Here is a 14,962-nt window from a genome sequence, read left to right as displayed (position 1 = left end):
GAAGGAGAGAGAAAAAGAGAAAAGGAGTGACAGAAAGCACATGAGTCGGCAGTGTTGAAAGAAGTGGTGTCCAGCTGTTAACTCCATTACACACACTGCTACAGAAGAACAGGACAGCAAGGAGTGGGCTAAATTGGTGCACACACATTCACCAACACTGGTGGGGCAATTGGACAGACTGGCCATTAAAGTGCCTGTTAAAGTGGCCTGAACCCCAGTAAGGAAAATCTCGCTCCTTCTCTCTTTACTACTTGTCCCTTACTAAATTTAGCATCGCAATCACTCACCCATTCTATATCGAAGTGGCTCTGGACCCTCTCAAACCAACTTTAGGTTGAGGAGACATTGACAGAATCAAGACAGGTTTAGGTTCAGGTCAAGTTGTCCCAGTCCACATGTGACACCACCCTGCAGTGAGAGTGTTTGTGGCCACCGTCTTCATGTGACGTAATGAGAAAGACGAATGAAATTTTGCAATGTCACTGACCTGTGCAAACACTGTCCCCAAAAAGTTTTGTTAATATACATATAATTTGAATTAGCATACATTTTACTGAAAAAGATAATGCCCACCAGGTTACATTTTTATCAACTAATAAGAAATCTGTTCCCTGTTAATATTGTTCTCAATTGTTTTCTGAAAACATCCCCTCCTGAAAAAAAGTTTGATAACATTTTTATGATTAAGTTTTTGCCAATAAAAGCATTTGGTTGAAGTGAGGGAAATATCGGTGTCTTGGTTAAATATTTAAAAAAAAAATCCATCATGACTTGAAGCACAAGATGGGACACAGCGCATTAACAACACAACCCACTGTTGAAATACCAAATTAATTTTACTGTGCACTAATGAACAATATCACAAACAATTATGACCATTTCTGCTTAAGAGTTCAGTGGCTAAAAGGAATAATCTTACCTATTAATACATTATTTTAACACTCACATCCTCTTGACTTTAGTCGTTTTGCTTTTCTTTACTTCCGTATCTCTTCTTGTGTGCTAAGCTGCCAATCAGAGTGATTTCACTCACCAATGGGCTCCATCAGGTTGTGCGCCACCGTAGGCTCTAAGACTGTTTGAGACGCAGGACTGAAATCGCTCTCATTTCTGCACTCAGTCATTCACCTTGACCTCCTCTAACTTGTGGGCAGTACAATAATGTTCCTGGATTCATTTTTTTTTTTTTTGCCAGTGATTGTAACTCAGGCAAAAATCTAATTTTCTTTAAAAGATATTGGCAATTCAAATTAGTAGTACATTAGTTTATTTTGTCGCTGTGTACTATAATATTTTTATTTTACCATGATGAATTAAAGACAAAATAAAGTTTAGTCTTCTGTTTAGTTTCCTTTCTTAGTTAAAACTGGGAAGAAAATATGCAAAAAGTTGCTGTGCAAATAGGTCAGATGCAGGGAGAAATAGAGGCCTATATATGCAGAGAGTGAGACCCCTTCTGATCGGAAAAACGCAAATGATTTTTGAACATGCATAAATAAGACAAATACTCGTTAAGTTCATTCAATCTATGAGGATTTGCTTCAGATGAAAAGTCTTATAGTAGGTGGTTTTAAGCTCAGCTATTTTAGAAAAAGGTCACAAAATTATAGTAAGAATAGAAACCAGCGACTCTGAAAGAAGGAAGAAGGGGGGAAAGCTGAAAATTACAAAGTGAAGAGGGACTAAAGAGAGATAGTGGCATTAGAGTGGATGCTGCCATTGCTTTAAATTAAAAAGAAATGCAACTTTGTTTGAGAAAGCTGCAGAAAGAATTGATTTGGCCTCAAGGCTGCAGAATACAGTCATTGAATAATTCTAATGGTCCAGCACCTCGACCGCTTGGGGAAAATTGCTACTCAGACCTGTTTTAGTGATGAGAGTTGCTTGACAACAGAATCTGAGTGGTGAAATTCAGGCTAAAATTGATGTGGGATAAAAACTAAATGAAATAAAAATCAAAAACACCCTGAAAATACGCTGGCTTTTCCTTTCTTTTCTTTGGCATGCAAGGGGACTGTCAGACTTTTTGGCTCATTCTTGAAATTCACACTTCTGCATGATACACACACATACACACACACACACGCTGTCACACATGCACACACACATACACACACACACACACGCAGTCACACATGCACACATACACACTTGCACAGTGGGGTCAGGTGCTGCATGTGGATATGAGGACAAGTTGAAGTGCCCCCCTCACATCTGAAGGTGATTAAGTCTCCTCTGCTTATCTTCTGATGAACACTCTGAACAACCCCTGTGTGCTGTTTTGTGTGTGTGCTTGAATGTGACCGACTGACCATTCTAGACACACACACACACACACACACACTGTGCACACACAGCTAAGAAACAAGCTATATCACAATCCCGCACAGACCAGACATCACTCAGACAGCATATTGGCCAGACATTACACACAAACACACCTCATGATGATATCACAGCGAAACATACACTACCATCGTGCACACACACACACACACACACAAATGAGCAGCTGCTGCTTATTTGCACCACAGATTAGCTTTCTTCAGCTATATTTACTTTCAGTGGGTGGACCAGAACACAAGAAAAATGCATATCAGAACCGACAGAGGAACACACACTATGGATTTTCTTTCACTGCGGCTTAAAACAATCAAAGACCAAAAGCAAGTGTATCAATTTTGAGGAACAAGCTGGAATTGAAAAGCCTATATATAATGCCTTTAATACTGAGAATAAAAGTAGTTGAAATAACCCAAATTTATAGACCTGCTTAATTTTTTTTTTAATTTCTCGACTTCTTTCTTTAATGAGATTATGTTTGAATAAACTTTTCACATTTTGAAGTATAATGTTAAATATGTTATACATCTATTAATTTGAGCAGTAATTTATAATATTAAAGACATGGTAAACTAAAATTAAATCTGCACATCTCTATTTTATTTATTCTTTATTCCATTGTTTTTACTCTAACAAGTGAACAGATACTGTAAAGCTGTCATTGTTTTGCTGTTTTAGCAAACGAGGCACTGAATGAAAAAACATTTCTATGAAAGTGAAAAAGCAGAGGCAGGTTTTTAGTTTGCCAGACGGCCACTGCATATTGTAACACAAATATCTGCAGTGCTGGGGCATTACTAGTTACATGTTATTAAATTACATAATAAATGCAGTCTTAATCAGTTACAGTTACTACAAAAACATCATTAAAATATTGGTAATTGCAAAGGGATTACAGCTGAATACATTCTCTTTTTTTCTAGAAAGCTTATATGTCGAATAAAAAAATACTTCTATTTCATTGCATCTTTTTGGTGCAGTTTTGTCATTTTTTGGCATAGCCTATTCCTGGACATTTTTCAGCTTTATTGCCCAGCTTAAAACGTTTGTTCTAAAAGTAATTAAATGTAATAAGTTACATTACTTTGAATGAGTAATTCAAATAAAAAATTGAAATCACTATAAAAACAGTAATATGGAAATGTTTCCAAAATCTGTACATCATTATGTAGCAAACGTATGCAAAAACACATCTAAAACTAATACTCTACTACTGAACCTTACTTAAAAGTTAAAAAAAAACTTGCCCTGTCACTTGGATTCGCTCTTAAAATGAAAGGCTTCTTTCTTAGCTCATGCTACGCCCATCCACCAAGTTTCAAGAAAATCGGGCAAGTACATTTTACGTGATCCTGGTAATAAACAAACTGAAAACATTACCTTAGCTTAGATAATAATATAACTGATGTTCAGTGAAATCAACTCTAACTCACCACATGTGTTATGGGAAACCCCCTTTTGCTTATTTCCCAGCGTATTTTGTTTGGAATCATTAGCATGGAAAGCAGAGCTTCGTAAAGCCATAAGATCACATCATATGATACCACTGAAAGCCACAAAAATATCATACTGAATTATCGCCCAACTCTGATCTCAGGCTAGCAGCACGCTCTAATCGAAATCGAAACTTGTTAAAATATTCACAAAACAATATCCTGTAATTGGTTAAGTTTCCATACGTGTCATCTAGGCTGAGTTTTACTTCTCTTCTTTCTCCCAGAGCGACTCACAAGCTCCTCCATCTGGCACCGACGCCGTTAAACAAACGTACCCTCAGTCGCTGCGAGTGCACTGGCATTCCTCGCTGTGCCAGATTCGACACACGTCAGATTTGATTTTGTTTGGAATATGCCGCCTGTCTTAATGTTTGCTTTGTGTGTGTGAAAGACAGAAAAAAAGCGAGCAGGGAGTGTTTTTAGCAGGTCTTTACAAACTAGACCCCCAGCTCGCTACGCTGCAGTTTTCCAAACATACACACACTTTCGCCCTTTGACACAAACACACTCGAGGGACTGGAGACAGCAGGCAGGCAGGCCCGATGTGCAGCGGTAGTGTGTGTGTGTGTGTGTGTGTGTGTGTTTGTGTGTGTGAGTGTAAGGCGTGTGCTGGGACGGGCAGACAGGGCTAGCGCGTTATCCTCTTATCCCCACTGTTGTGGAATAGAGAGGCAAGCAGCTGGAGGGACTGCAAGCAGCCTGATAATGCCAGCGCTATTTTCTAACCCGCCATCTTAATCTTGTTACTCAAATGGTTGTGAAGAGAGAGTCATGAATTTTAATTTCTCTCAAACACACACACACACGCAAGTGAGTGTGTGTGCACATGTGTAGATACCCCGTCTCCCTCACATGCATAAATAGTATCCCCACTGTGTCCATGCACTCACACTCATTTCCCTGCCTACTTCTTTTCTGTCTCCCTCCTTCACTCTCTTTTTCCCTCTCCCCCTCAGCTGCCTGGCTACCCCCCACCCCCCACCCCCTTTTCTCTGACATATCTTCCTTCCCCCTTCTTCACTCTCCCTCCCTCTGCTCCCCTCTATCTTCCCATTTCCTACATCACGACCCACTTCTCTATTTATTCAAGCCTGTCCTTCTATCCCTTCCTCTACTCGTCTCTCCATCCACCCAATCCCTCATTCTCTGTTTCCTAATCCTGCCGAGAGAGACCCCAGACATCCGGTTCATCCGTCCCTCCCTTGTCTCAGAGCCCCCCTCCTCTTTCGTTTTTTCCACCTTGTTCACTTACTCTCCGCTCTATACAAGCAGAGAAAGAAAAAAAGAGGCAGAGAAATAGAGAGCACGAGAGAGGGAGACAGAAGCCGAAAGTGGCAATAAAATAGATGACTTGCACCTTGGAAAGGAAAAAAAAAAAAAGATTGTGGGGTCGGTGGGGTGGGGGGTCGCGTTGAGAGCCGATTTAGCCAGCCACCCATGAAGCTGATTAGGCAGCCTGCGATCAGGAGGAACAGCTTTGCTTGTTAAACTTTTCACCTCTGCGAGCTCTCAGCCCTCACCGCGTTAAGGCCCCCTCCACTCCCTCCCTCCCGCTCCATCCCTCCATCTATCGCTTCCTTGCTCCTTCCGCCTGGTAGAATTTGAATGTGAATGCTGGCCGTGGTCCCCATAGCAGGCTTAGCACAGGGGGCAGGCAGCTGCCCCTCCACGCCCAACCACCCCCTGGGCCGTCTGCTCCCGCTCTCTCTGCCTCCCTCTATCACTCTCTCTCTCTCTCTCTCTCTCTCTGGGGGTCAGCGGTTCAACCACCGGCCGGTGCCTGGAGGGATGGCCACAGGAAGATAACACACATGAAGGGCACAGGGGGAGAAAGGGAGGGACAGAGGGAGAGAAGGGTGAGACAGACACGAGCAGTTTGGACATATTCAGGAAGAAAGGAGAAAATTTGGAAAAAAGCAGAAAATGGAGAGATGGTGGCAAAGATCTCTGACTTTGTCAGGAGGGATGAGACATTTAAAAAAGAGATGTGACAGGTCACAGTTTAAATCACACTTTGGAAAAAAGACCATTTTTTAACTAACTTTAAAACAATTACTTCAATCAGCAACACATAAATGAATTAATTTTTTTTTTTCAAATCTAATCATCAAGTTCGATTAACACAACAGTTTGGAAATCGAGTTGAGAAAACCAAATTCATTTATGTGTTATCAATTGAAGTAATTATTTTAAATTAGTAAAAAAATAGCTTTTTTTTAGTTTACAAACCTGTTTTCTGGGTGCTGTTGTATGTTGTTGTAACCTGTAAAAATAAATAATTAATTAAATAATTTGCTTTAACTTTAAAAAGTTATTGTCCACGCTGCCTTAAATTTTTAACTTGACTAAATTTGAGAAAACAAGTTAAATAAATACGAAATGACCTCAACTTTTCTTCCCAAATTCAGTCAACTTATAATTTTAAGGCAGCCCTGACATTAACTTTTTTTTTAAGTTAAAATAGTTTATTTTTACAGTGTAGACTATATTCACAAAACATTTTCAGGACAACCACTTTCTCTGGTTTTATACCCTTGTACCTCCAATGTGTACTTGTACATTGTAGCTACTTTTGTATGTAGAATGTGTGAGTACCAATACACACTGAAATTGGAGAATTAGAGTAGAAGAGCTCAAAATACTCAAGGGGGGAAAAGGGAGGTTACATTTTTCGGCATGTGTTTCGTTTCACGGGTCACTTATTCTTGCGTGTCATCAGGTCAATAGCAAGGTGGAGCAAGGTCTGTTTCTGGCTATCCAATATATGGTAGTAATAATAATAATTATAATAATAATAATTATAATAATAATAATAAAAGTAATGGAATGTGTTGCAGGCAAAAGTTAAATCAGTTTTTTTGCAGAATGCAAATGTGCATCTGTTTAGTTTAATTTAAATCATTTTGAAATTTCCATTTAAAGCACTTTGGTCAAAACCTGTGATTTTTTAAAATGTGCTCATTACATAAATTTAACTTTTTTGTGTGTTGGCACCCCTGCTGTGTCAGAGCAGTGGTCTCAATAGGGAATTGCATTTTACATGTGGTGCTAATGTCAGCCTGAACACAGCCTAACAACCACCCAAAAGAAGCTTTAAATACTCTGATTAATTCAAATGTCCATAGTCCTGGTTACTCTTTGTACTTCATTGCTAAATTCTACCTGCACAGTCAGACACTTATTTGCATATTGCATGCATTCATAACTGAATATGCAACTGTCTAATCAACTTATTACAATATATGTGTTTTAATACAGCTGAATGCAGGGAGAGACCTGCAGGGATTGTAGTTTAGCTGAGATCCACCTGAGTGTAGAAGAAAAGTAACTTTTACTGAGGAGAAAAGTTTTTCTTTTTCAAAAATGAATGATTGATGTTTTAATATACATTTAACAATGTTAGGTTAAAATGAACTATTACAAGTCCTTTTTCAGTTGCTGATCAATGTATTTTGATGCTGATATTGATATTTTGAAGGATTTCATGATTTTAATGAGTGCCACAAAATGGCCTAATTTGTTGGTAAAACAGCACACAGTCAGAGTTTTGGTTTGTATGTTTAGTAGGTTGGAGGGATGATCATTTACTTGCATATTACTTACATGCCGCTGACGGGAGTGAATTTGGGGTCAGTCTGAGTTTCTGTTTGTTGTGGAGAAACCTTTTCACACAGTCCCCCCCCCGCCCCCATCCTGGTCTCACCACACACATGCACACACAGACAATCACACACTCTCACATGAGCCGACCCACTAAACTCACTTTCATAAGTCTCTGATCATTTGGCCAGACGCTGGGCGAGCTGATTAGCCGGAGCATGCCCAAACTGCCAAGTCTGCTTAAAAGGGCACCGAGTGGGCATCCCACAAAGCTGTGTTTGTGTGTGTGTGTGTGTATGTGTGTGTGTGTGCATGTGCGCGTGTCTGTGTATAAAAATTAAAGTTTTTGTGTTTGCAGGAGTATGCACACTGGAGGTTGAATTAAATAATTAGTAAACTGATTTACAGAAATGTTAGCAGCAACTGTTTTTCAAGGAAAAATGCCCAAAATTCTCTAGTGTAAGCTTCTAAAATGTCAGAATTTTTTGCATTTCCTTTGTCACTATTTTCTGGGGTTTTATGATCAGTAATGAAACTTATATTTAGATTTTAGGCCCATTTTTGTCAATAATATCTGTTCTTGAGCTCTACTACATAGATAAATTAAACATTATCTTGATAAAACCTGTCATGTTGCAAGTGTGATTTTCTTGTTGTTTTTTTTAAATAAAGGTTCAAAGAAGGAAAAAGAAATAAAAATTGGCCATAAGATTTAAAGTGTGAATTTTGGGGAGATTTTTTTTTTTTACTTCAAAGCTACAGTTGGTAACTTTTATTTTTTAAAATATAATATTGTGACATGTTTGCTGAAACTTTCACTACATGTCCACATGAGATGGATACTTTGTGAAAAAAATAATGCCACTCTTCCATTTCCTACAGCCTCTAATGGTATATGCTAGAATCTACTGCAGCTCGTGGAAAACAACCAATCAGAGCCGGAGAGATGTTGTCAGAAAGATTTTTTAGTGTACTGTTCAGCTCTAAATTGAGGAAGTTCGTGATCCAGACGGCATATTGGAAGCAGTTGAGCCAAACACCAAGCGCCGCCCACCAGCTGGAACAAACTCTCTCATTTTACAGCCATTACACTAAAATATGTTTCTCCAAGCATTTCAATAGGCAATGCAGTTACAGTATCTTGATATCTGATTGGTTCTGCAGACTTTGACCACGGTTCATGACTGACAGCTGCATTAGAGACTCCTCGGCTCTGACTGGTTGTTTTTGTTCTCTTGCATTGGTTCAATTAGAAGCAATTCGAGGACAGGCAGAGGAACATGATTATTTTTCACTGACTATCTGACTTATGTACCTGTACATTGCACTGGGTCAAACCTCACCCTCTGACTACTTGTAACTAATAGTTGCTTTTTTTTTTTAACATGTTTTTCTAATGTGTGCTTGGTGGTGTGGTGGTTAGTGCTGATACTTCACAGCCAGAAGGTTTCTGGTTCAAATCCAGGTTGGGGCAAGGTTTGGTCTTTCAGCAGGGGGCAGACTTTGCATGTTCTCATTGTATCTGCATGTGTTCCTCAGGGTTTCCTCACATCATACTCACATACCAAAGACATGCAGGGCAGGTGAATTGTTGACTCCTAACACATTAAAAGTGGGTTTTCACATGGTTCTTTCCTCTTTAGTGCAGGTATGAACAATCAGTCTCTCCCACCTGACTCCTCCTCTGTGCAGGTGTGGGTAATCAGTCTCTGAAGTGAATATTTAGTCAGACAAAGTGTGGCGCACGGCTTCTTTGGAGGATAGAGAGTGAGTGTTAAACTGAACAGTGTGATAGAATACCCCAGTAAAGCCACAGTAGCAGTTATTTGTTTGATCCTTTTCAGTTTTCAGTGACTATGTGGGCCCTCATGGTCACACCATGGCAACCAGTGTGTTCCACAATATTGTAAAGTATTGATGAAATTAGAGAAAATATTCAACCAAACTGAAGGGATGCTTGTGTAGAATTTTCAGTCTGTTTTGTTTATGCTTTCGTGTGTTTTTCAGATGCTGACGGAAGGAAAAGACGCCTACGACGAGAACATCCACTATCCTCTCCTCGTCACCTTGACCAAAGGACCTCAACCTGTCAGCCACCAAAACAAGTGAGCCCTCAGCTTCACACAGTACCACTCCACATCCTTTTGGATATTTGAGATGGAATGATGCTATAGAGTCATGTTGACAATGTGAACTATGAGTGAGGGGGAAGAATTGCACTGAAAGAGCAGTATTAGAAAACAGTAGGGTTGCGTTTGTCTCAATGTCAAGTGTTTAGTCAGAGAGAGTGAATCAAGCTGTGGTCATATTTGAGATATTTTTCATACTAATGCCGGCCACTGAGAGGGTTTATTATCAGATATGATGCATGGCTTTGGACAATACTTGAGCGTGCATGTTTTGTGGTGTGCAGTGTTGAAGAACAGCCTCATTTCCAAAGCAGTGGGGGCACTTTTGTTGTGGCTGAGGAAGAAGAAAAGGAGAGGCGGATATATTCCAACCTAGTATGTTTTAACCGTCTGCCATATGCCAAATAACTAATGTCAGCCTCCAAAATATCAGTCCTTTAATCAGTTGGCCTGTCATGCTGTTGACCAGTCACTGCTCAAATCAGCTAATCACTCATCCCTTCAGTTAATCAGTCAGCCAGGAAAGAGAGCCACATTTCCACACAGTCAGCTGACCAGTTTGTAACCAGTCTATTCAGTTACCTAATATGGCAGTTTGTTAGCCAGTAATCCAGTGGTCATTCCAGCCAACAAGCCAGTCACTGAACCAGTCCCATCAGTCAGTACTATGGACATTTCCTCTGTCACTTATTCAGTCAGTATTAACCTATGCCACTGTGTTTCTGGCCCCAGCATGGAGGCCAGTTTTAATTCATTAACCATCACAGACTGTGGAGCAGCTCGCAGTTTTATTTCTCTTTGTTCCCTTCTTCCCCCGCTTTAATTTCTTCTAATATAACCCATTCATCCCAGTCAGAGGTCAGTATTAAGAACTTCTTTTGTGCATTTCTTACAACAGTACATGGACATATTAAGGCGTGTTCAGACTGAGGAGCAAATGTTGCTGCCCAGGAGCTACAGATCACGTAGTACACAGTAAGCCTGGGCAATATATTGATTTTATATTAATATAATGATACGAGATTAGATATAATTTTAGATTTTATATGTGTTGTTTTCTCACAGTTTTAATTAGGGCTGTCAGCTTAAACATGTCAATCATAATTTTAACAGGCTGTACTGGGCTGAGTCTGTAAAGCTAAAGTGAACCTAAAAGAACTAAGAAATCCAGTGATACCTATCCTGCCTTGCTAAGCTCTCAGTGAAAGGGCTGAATAATGCTCCAAAGTTAGACTAAATTTTGGGGATTGAAAAGCAGAATTAAAATGAGCTCTATGGGAATCTCCCCTTTAAGTCTGTCCCGTGAAGTTTTTGCTGTCATTTGATTCCTAATCATGATAATCTGGTAAGAATTAATTTACTTTGTCAATCTGGACTTAAAAGCTTTTTTTGCAGTGCAAAATAATGACCAAAAAAGTGACTTGAAAAAAAGTGATTAATCGCAATTAACTATTAAAATTAACTATCTAAAATTCTGGTCAATTGTGATTTAAAAAAATAATTGTTTGACAGCCCTAGTGTTAATGTAATGTTTTGAAATTACCAGACTGTTTAAGATGTTCTGTTAATTGCCTTTGCTCATTTACATCATTTCATCCTCATCACTGATGATTATTTATCAAAAATCTTATTTTGGGAAATATTTTTTTCGGCCAAACATCATCATACTATTTGACTATCTTCATATTGCCTAACCCTGTTTCACAAGTAGCCTAAACTACATCACATTGTAATTCAACATAACACAGCTCTGTCGGTGTGTGTTTAAAATGAAAGACAGACACTATGAGTCTGCCAACATTAACTCCAACTTTACCGGTAATTTTCTTTAAAAGTTTTATACTGACAGTCCAAATCTGTTGTGTCACACACACACACATATCAGCCCCCACTGTGTCTGCAGCTATGAGTCCACCAGGTTGCACTGACAGCAGTGGATATCAAACGTGTGGCAACAGAAGCGAGGTCGCTCGGCAACAATCAGATCCTGTGGCAGCTGCTAAACGCGCTCAGTCTGAACCAACCTTCAGGAAGTGTGTCTGAAGACAGACAGCGAACGACAATACATGTGCATGAGGTTTAATGACTCTTATCACTGGCATTTATTGATAAGTGACCTAAATACTGTGGAACCGATTTTTTAAAAATGTATGATATGCTGTGGGATTTCTTCACATCTTGACTGTTTTTTTTTTTTGTAATGCAGACCTCTCAACAGTCTCTTACTCTTAATGTCCACTGGGTGCAGACACTCTGCTGCCAGTTCACTCTGTTCACTGGCTCTGTCAACGCAGTATCTCACTCAAAGTTCATGTGTACCAAGTCTATTTTTCGCTGTCCCGTAAGTGCTATGTTTACTTAATATTTGAAGGAGTACTCATTATTTCATTTAGTCTTTAAATACATACGACAAAACTATATTTTTTGTTTGTTTATTAAGAAGCAGTTTTCTTTCTGCTAATTAACACTATTCAGAAAGTACACATACAAACATGACTTGATGTGCACAGTAACTAAAATGCTACCAAAATCACAGTATATGAGCTGAAGACATGTTTTCAGACTGCATATAAAACACCCAAAAATATCTGCAAACAATTCGAAAAAATATTGGAATGTGGGTGCTGAAGATCAGACTGCTTGAGCAGCGACATGATGCAGCCACATCCAGTGGACAACAGGGGTTAGAATATGATTTCATATCGATAAACTCTAGGTCTTGAAAGTCAATCTCATATCCTCAAGAGAAAAAATGTCACACATTTCAGACCAATTGCTCCTCCATTTTCTGTTTTTTTTCTATCGGCACAACTGTTTTACTCAGGTCTTTTCTCATGCATTTAGTTGTTTCCTGTTTCCTGTGGTATTAAAGAAACGCCAAGTGTCAGAGGGTCACTCGAGCCTAAAGCTGTACCTATCACTTGTAGAGTGTTTCCATATTTCACTGTGATCCATTGCTGTATGCAACAGCCAATAAGCTATGCAGTATCTCTCAGTGGCTGCTGTTTACATTCCTCATATTGAAGAAAATAATCCACCAACAGAAATGAGAGGTATTCCCTGTGCGTAACTACTCAGAAAAGTAAATTAAGCCGGTTTTATCAGTGGTCTCAGTGCTTTGAGGGCTTAAATTGCATTGCAAAAAAATGTTCGCATTGCAAAGGTTTAGAAGTGTGTTTAATTACAGTTTTATCTGTAATGCAGTTTGCTGTATACCTTTGATATCTGTGAGCTAACACATTAATACCATCCCAGCTGTGACTGTGTACAGTGACTTCATCGCTGTCTAATGTGACATCACCAGCCCCAAACAGTTTACTGTGATATCCACTCTGCTTTACTGCTTCTCGCAGCATCACTGCATCTCACCAACTCATGCACCTCTGCTGTGATCAGAGAGTGCTAAGACTTTTTCTTGCAAATCGGCATTTCTCACCAGCTGCCAGTTCTCTTTTCTGCCCTCTCCGTATCAGGCTCTCTAGATTTATAATGGTGCTTTCTGTTCTCACCTGCCTTCTTTTCTTTGTCTGCGACTAGTTAAAGTAATTACAGTTTTGTGGACCTGGCTCCAAAAGGACAAAAAAAACCAAAATCAGAGTCAGAAATTAACACAACAGATATTCCAAAGTCAAATCCTACGTCACTAAATGCAAGCTAAGAACAGCGGGCTAAAGTTTGTGCCCACTAGCTCCAAAATCACAAAGTGATGAAACTGGTTCTTTAAAGTAACCTGGTTCATGTCATTCATCAGCCACTTGTAAACTGACTTAAAAGACAATTCTTTTGGTTCACTAACCTCCCACTAGTCAATGGGAATAAGGTGAGTACAGGCACTTCTTTTTTATTTTACTTCGATCACTGGTGGTGATGTCACATTTTACACAGTGATGTCGTCACTTATTGTTGTAATATTAGTGCAGTGTGCTAGGACACTTCTCACTGTGACATCAACAGACATTGAAGGAATCACTGACAGTCAGTATCACACACTGGCTCAGGGAATGTGACAAGCTGGCAGTCCATGCAAGAATTACACTTTTGACCATTTGTATATCGATTACTCACTTTGTGTTACGTGGAATTACTGAAGAAAACATGCATTTTCTTATTTAAAATACTATGTTTTAGTGAAAATGAATGTGTCTGGGAAGTACTGAGCATACAACTAGATAAATGAGATTTGCATTATACTGCACAACTTGTGTAAGAGTTTGTAAACAGAGGTTTTGATATCGTCTTGCTGTTGTCGAGCACAGTCTCCCATGACTTCAATTCATCAAGAATCCTCTTTTTTTTTAATTCTTTAATCACTGTTAAAGGCAGGCAAGCAAAACAAAGTTGTCTTCCCGTATTGAACATAACATGGGGGGATTCACTGATATACAAATGGTCATTTGGGGGCTTACGTATTCTTTGAAAACAAGCATTTTATTAAACTATGTTAACAAGAAAAATCAATAGAGTGTGTAGATCAGCAATGATAGCAGTGAATGAATTTGTGTAGTGTGCTGTTGCAGTGTTTATAGCTCAGGTGAGCCTAATCAGCTGACCACCCTCCTGTGTCAGCCAGGTGCCTACTGAGGTTGGCCCGGGCAGCCTCTAGGACAGTTGGGTCGGGGTGGGGGTGGGTGGGGATCACAACAGTGTTATTTAGAAAAACTTGTGTGCTGCAGTTGAGAATTACCCTGGGCTAACATCATACAGAAATGCTCTATTCCCATCTATTTATGTCACTGTGTAGGCTGTGTCTCAGCTCAAATATGTTTTTAAATATTAAAGAGAATAATATGTGCAGGCCTTACCCACACTAATTCAGAGCAATTTCAGATTGGATCTATTTTGATTCTTCTGTCTACACTGATTATTTTTTGTCCAATCATTAAAAAACAAAACTACAAGAAAATTCTCCAGTTAGATTTCTGGGCTTTGACACCCGCAACAAAACTGAATTTATTTAAATTAAATATTTCAATTTATTGACTTTAGTGTGGACACAGCCTCATGTAATGACGTTCTCCATTCACATCTAATTTCCTCTGCTTTACTGTAATCAGTGGGTAATGGTTGTTGTACTCGGTGATCTAAGTGTGGGTCTTTTTTTGTGTGAATGAATACAAATAAATAAATTTTCTTTGAAAACAATTGGGCTCTAGGCTTAGTTTTTTCTTTTGAAACTTGTTCTTCTCCAATTATCCATGTGAAATTGTACAAAAGAAAATTTTCACAAAAACTAAAAACAGCAATATTTCCTCTGTCACTTTTTTTACGATGATTAATTTAATTTCAATAATAGAATAATATAAATAACAGTAATAACAATAATAAAAATAATAGTGTAAATGTAAAAACAACATTTAATACTGCATTATTAACAATCCAGTATTAAATGTTCAC

The 14,962-nt window shown here is 38.9% G+C and overlaps 1 protein-coding gene across 9 annotated transcripts in view; it reads left to right on the top strand.

The window, feature by feature from the left end:
* camkmt (calmodulin-lysine N-methyltransferase) overlaps window positions 1-14,962 on the top strand; it is a 178,901-nt gene that overhangs the window by 116,547 nt on the left and 47,392 nt on the right. For 4 of the 9 annotated variants that reach the window (XM_042501696.2, XM_088086629.1, XM_088086628.1 and 1 more), the window contains exon 12: window positions 9,447-9,544. In XM_042501696.2, the coding sequence (XP_042357630.2) occupies window positions 9,447-9,544 (98 nt within the window). Of the gene's footprint in view, window positions 1-9,446; window positions 9,545-10,466; window positions 14,711-14,962 lie in introns of those variants that run through there. The other 5 variants (XM_088086633.1, XM_088086632.1, XM_088086631.1 and 2 more) reach the window with 5 other exon arrangements.

The sequence above is a fragment of the Plectropomus leopardus genome, chromosome 13, assembly GCF_026936395.1.
Source record: "Plectropomus leopardus strain MGB_pleo_1.0 chromosome 13, ASM2693639v1, whole genome shotgun sequence".
Taxonomy (NCBI): Eukaryota; Metazoa; Chordata; class Actinopteri; order Perciformes; family Serranidae; genus Plectropomus; species Plectropomus leopardus.
Note: the sequence above shows the minus strand (reverse complement) of the source record. Positions and strands in the feature narration are given on the sequence as shown.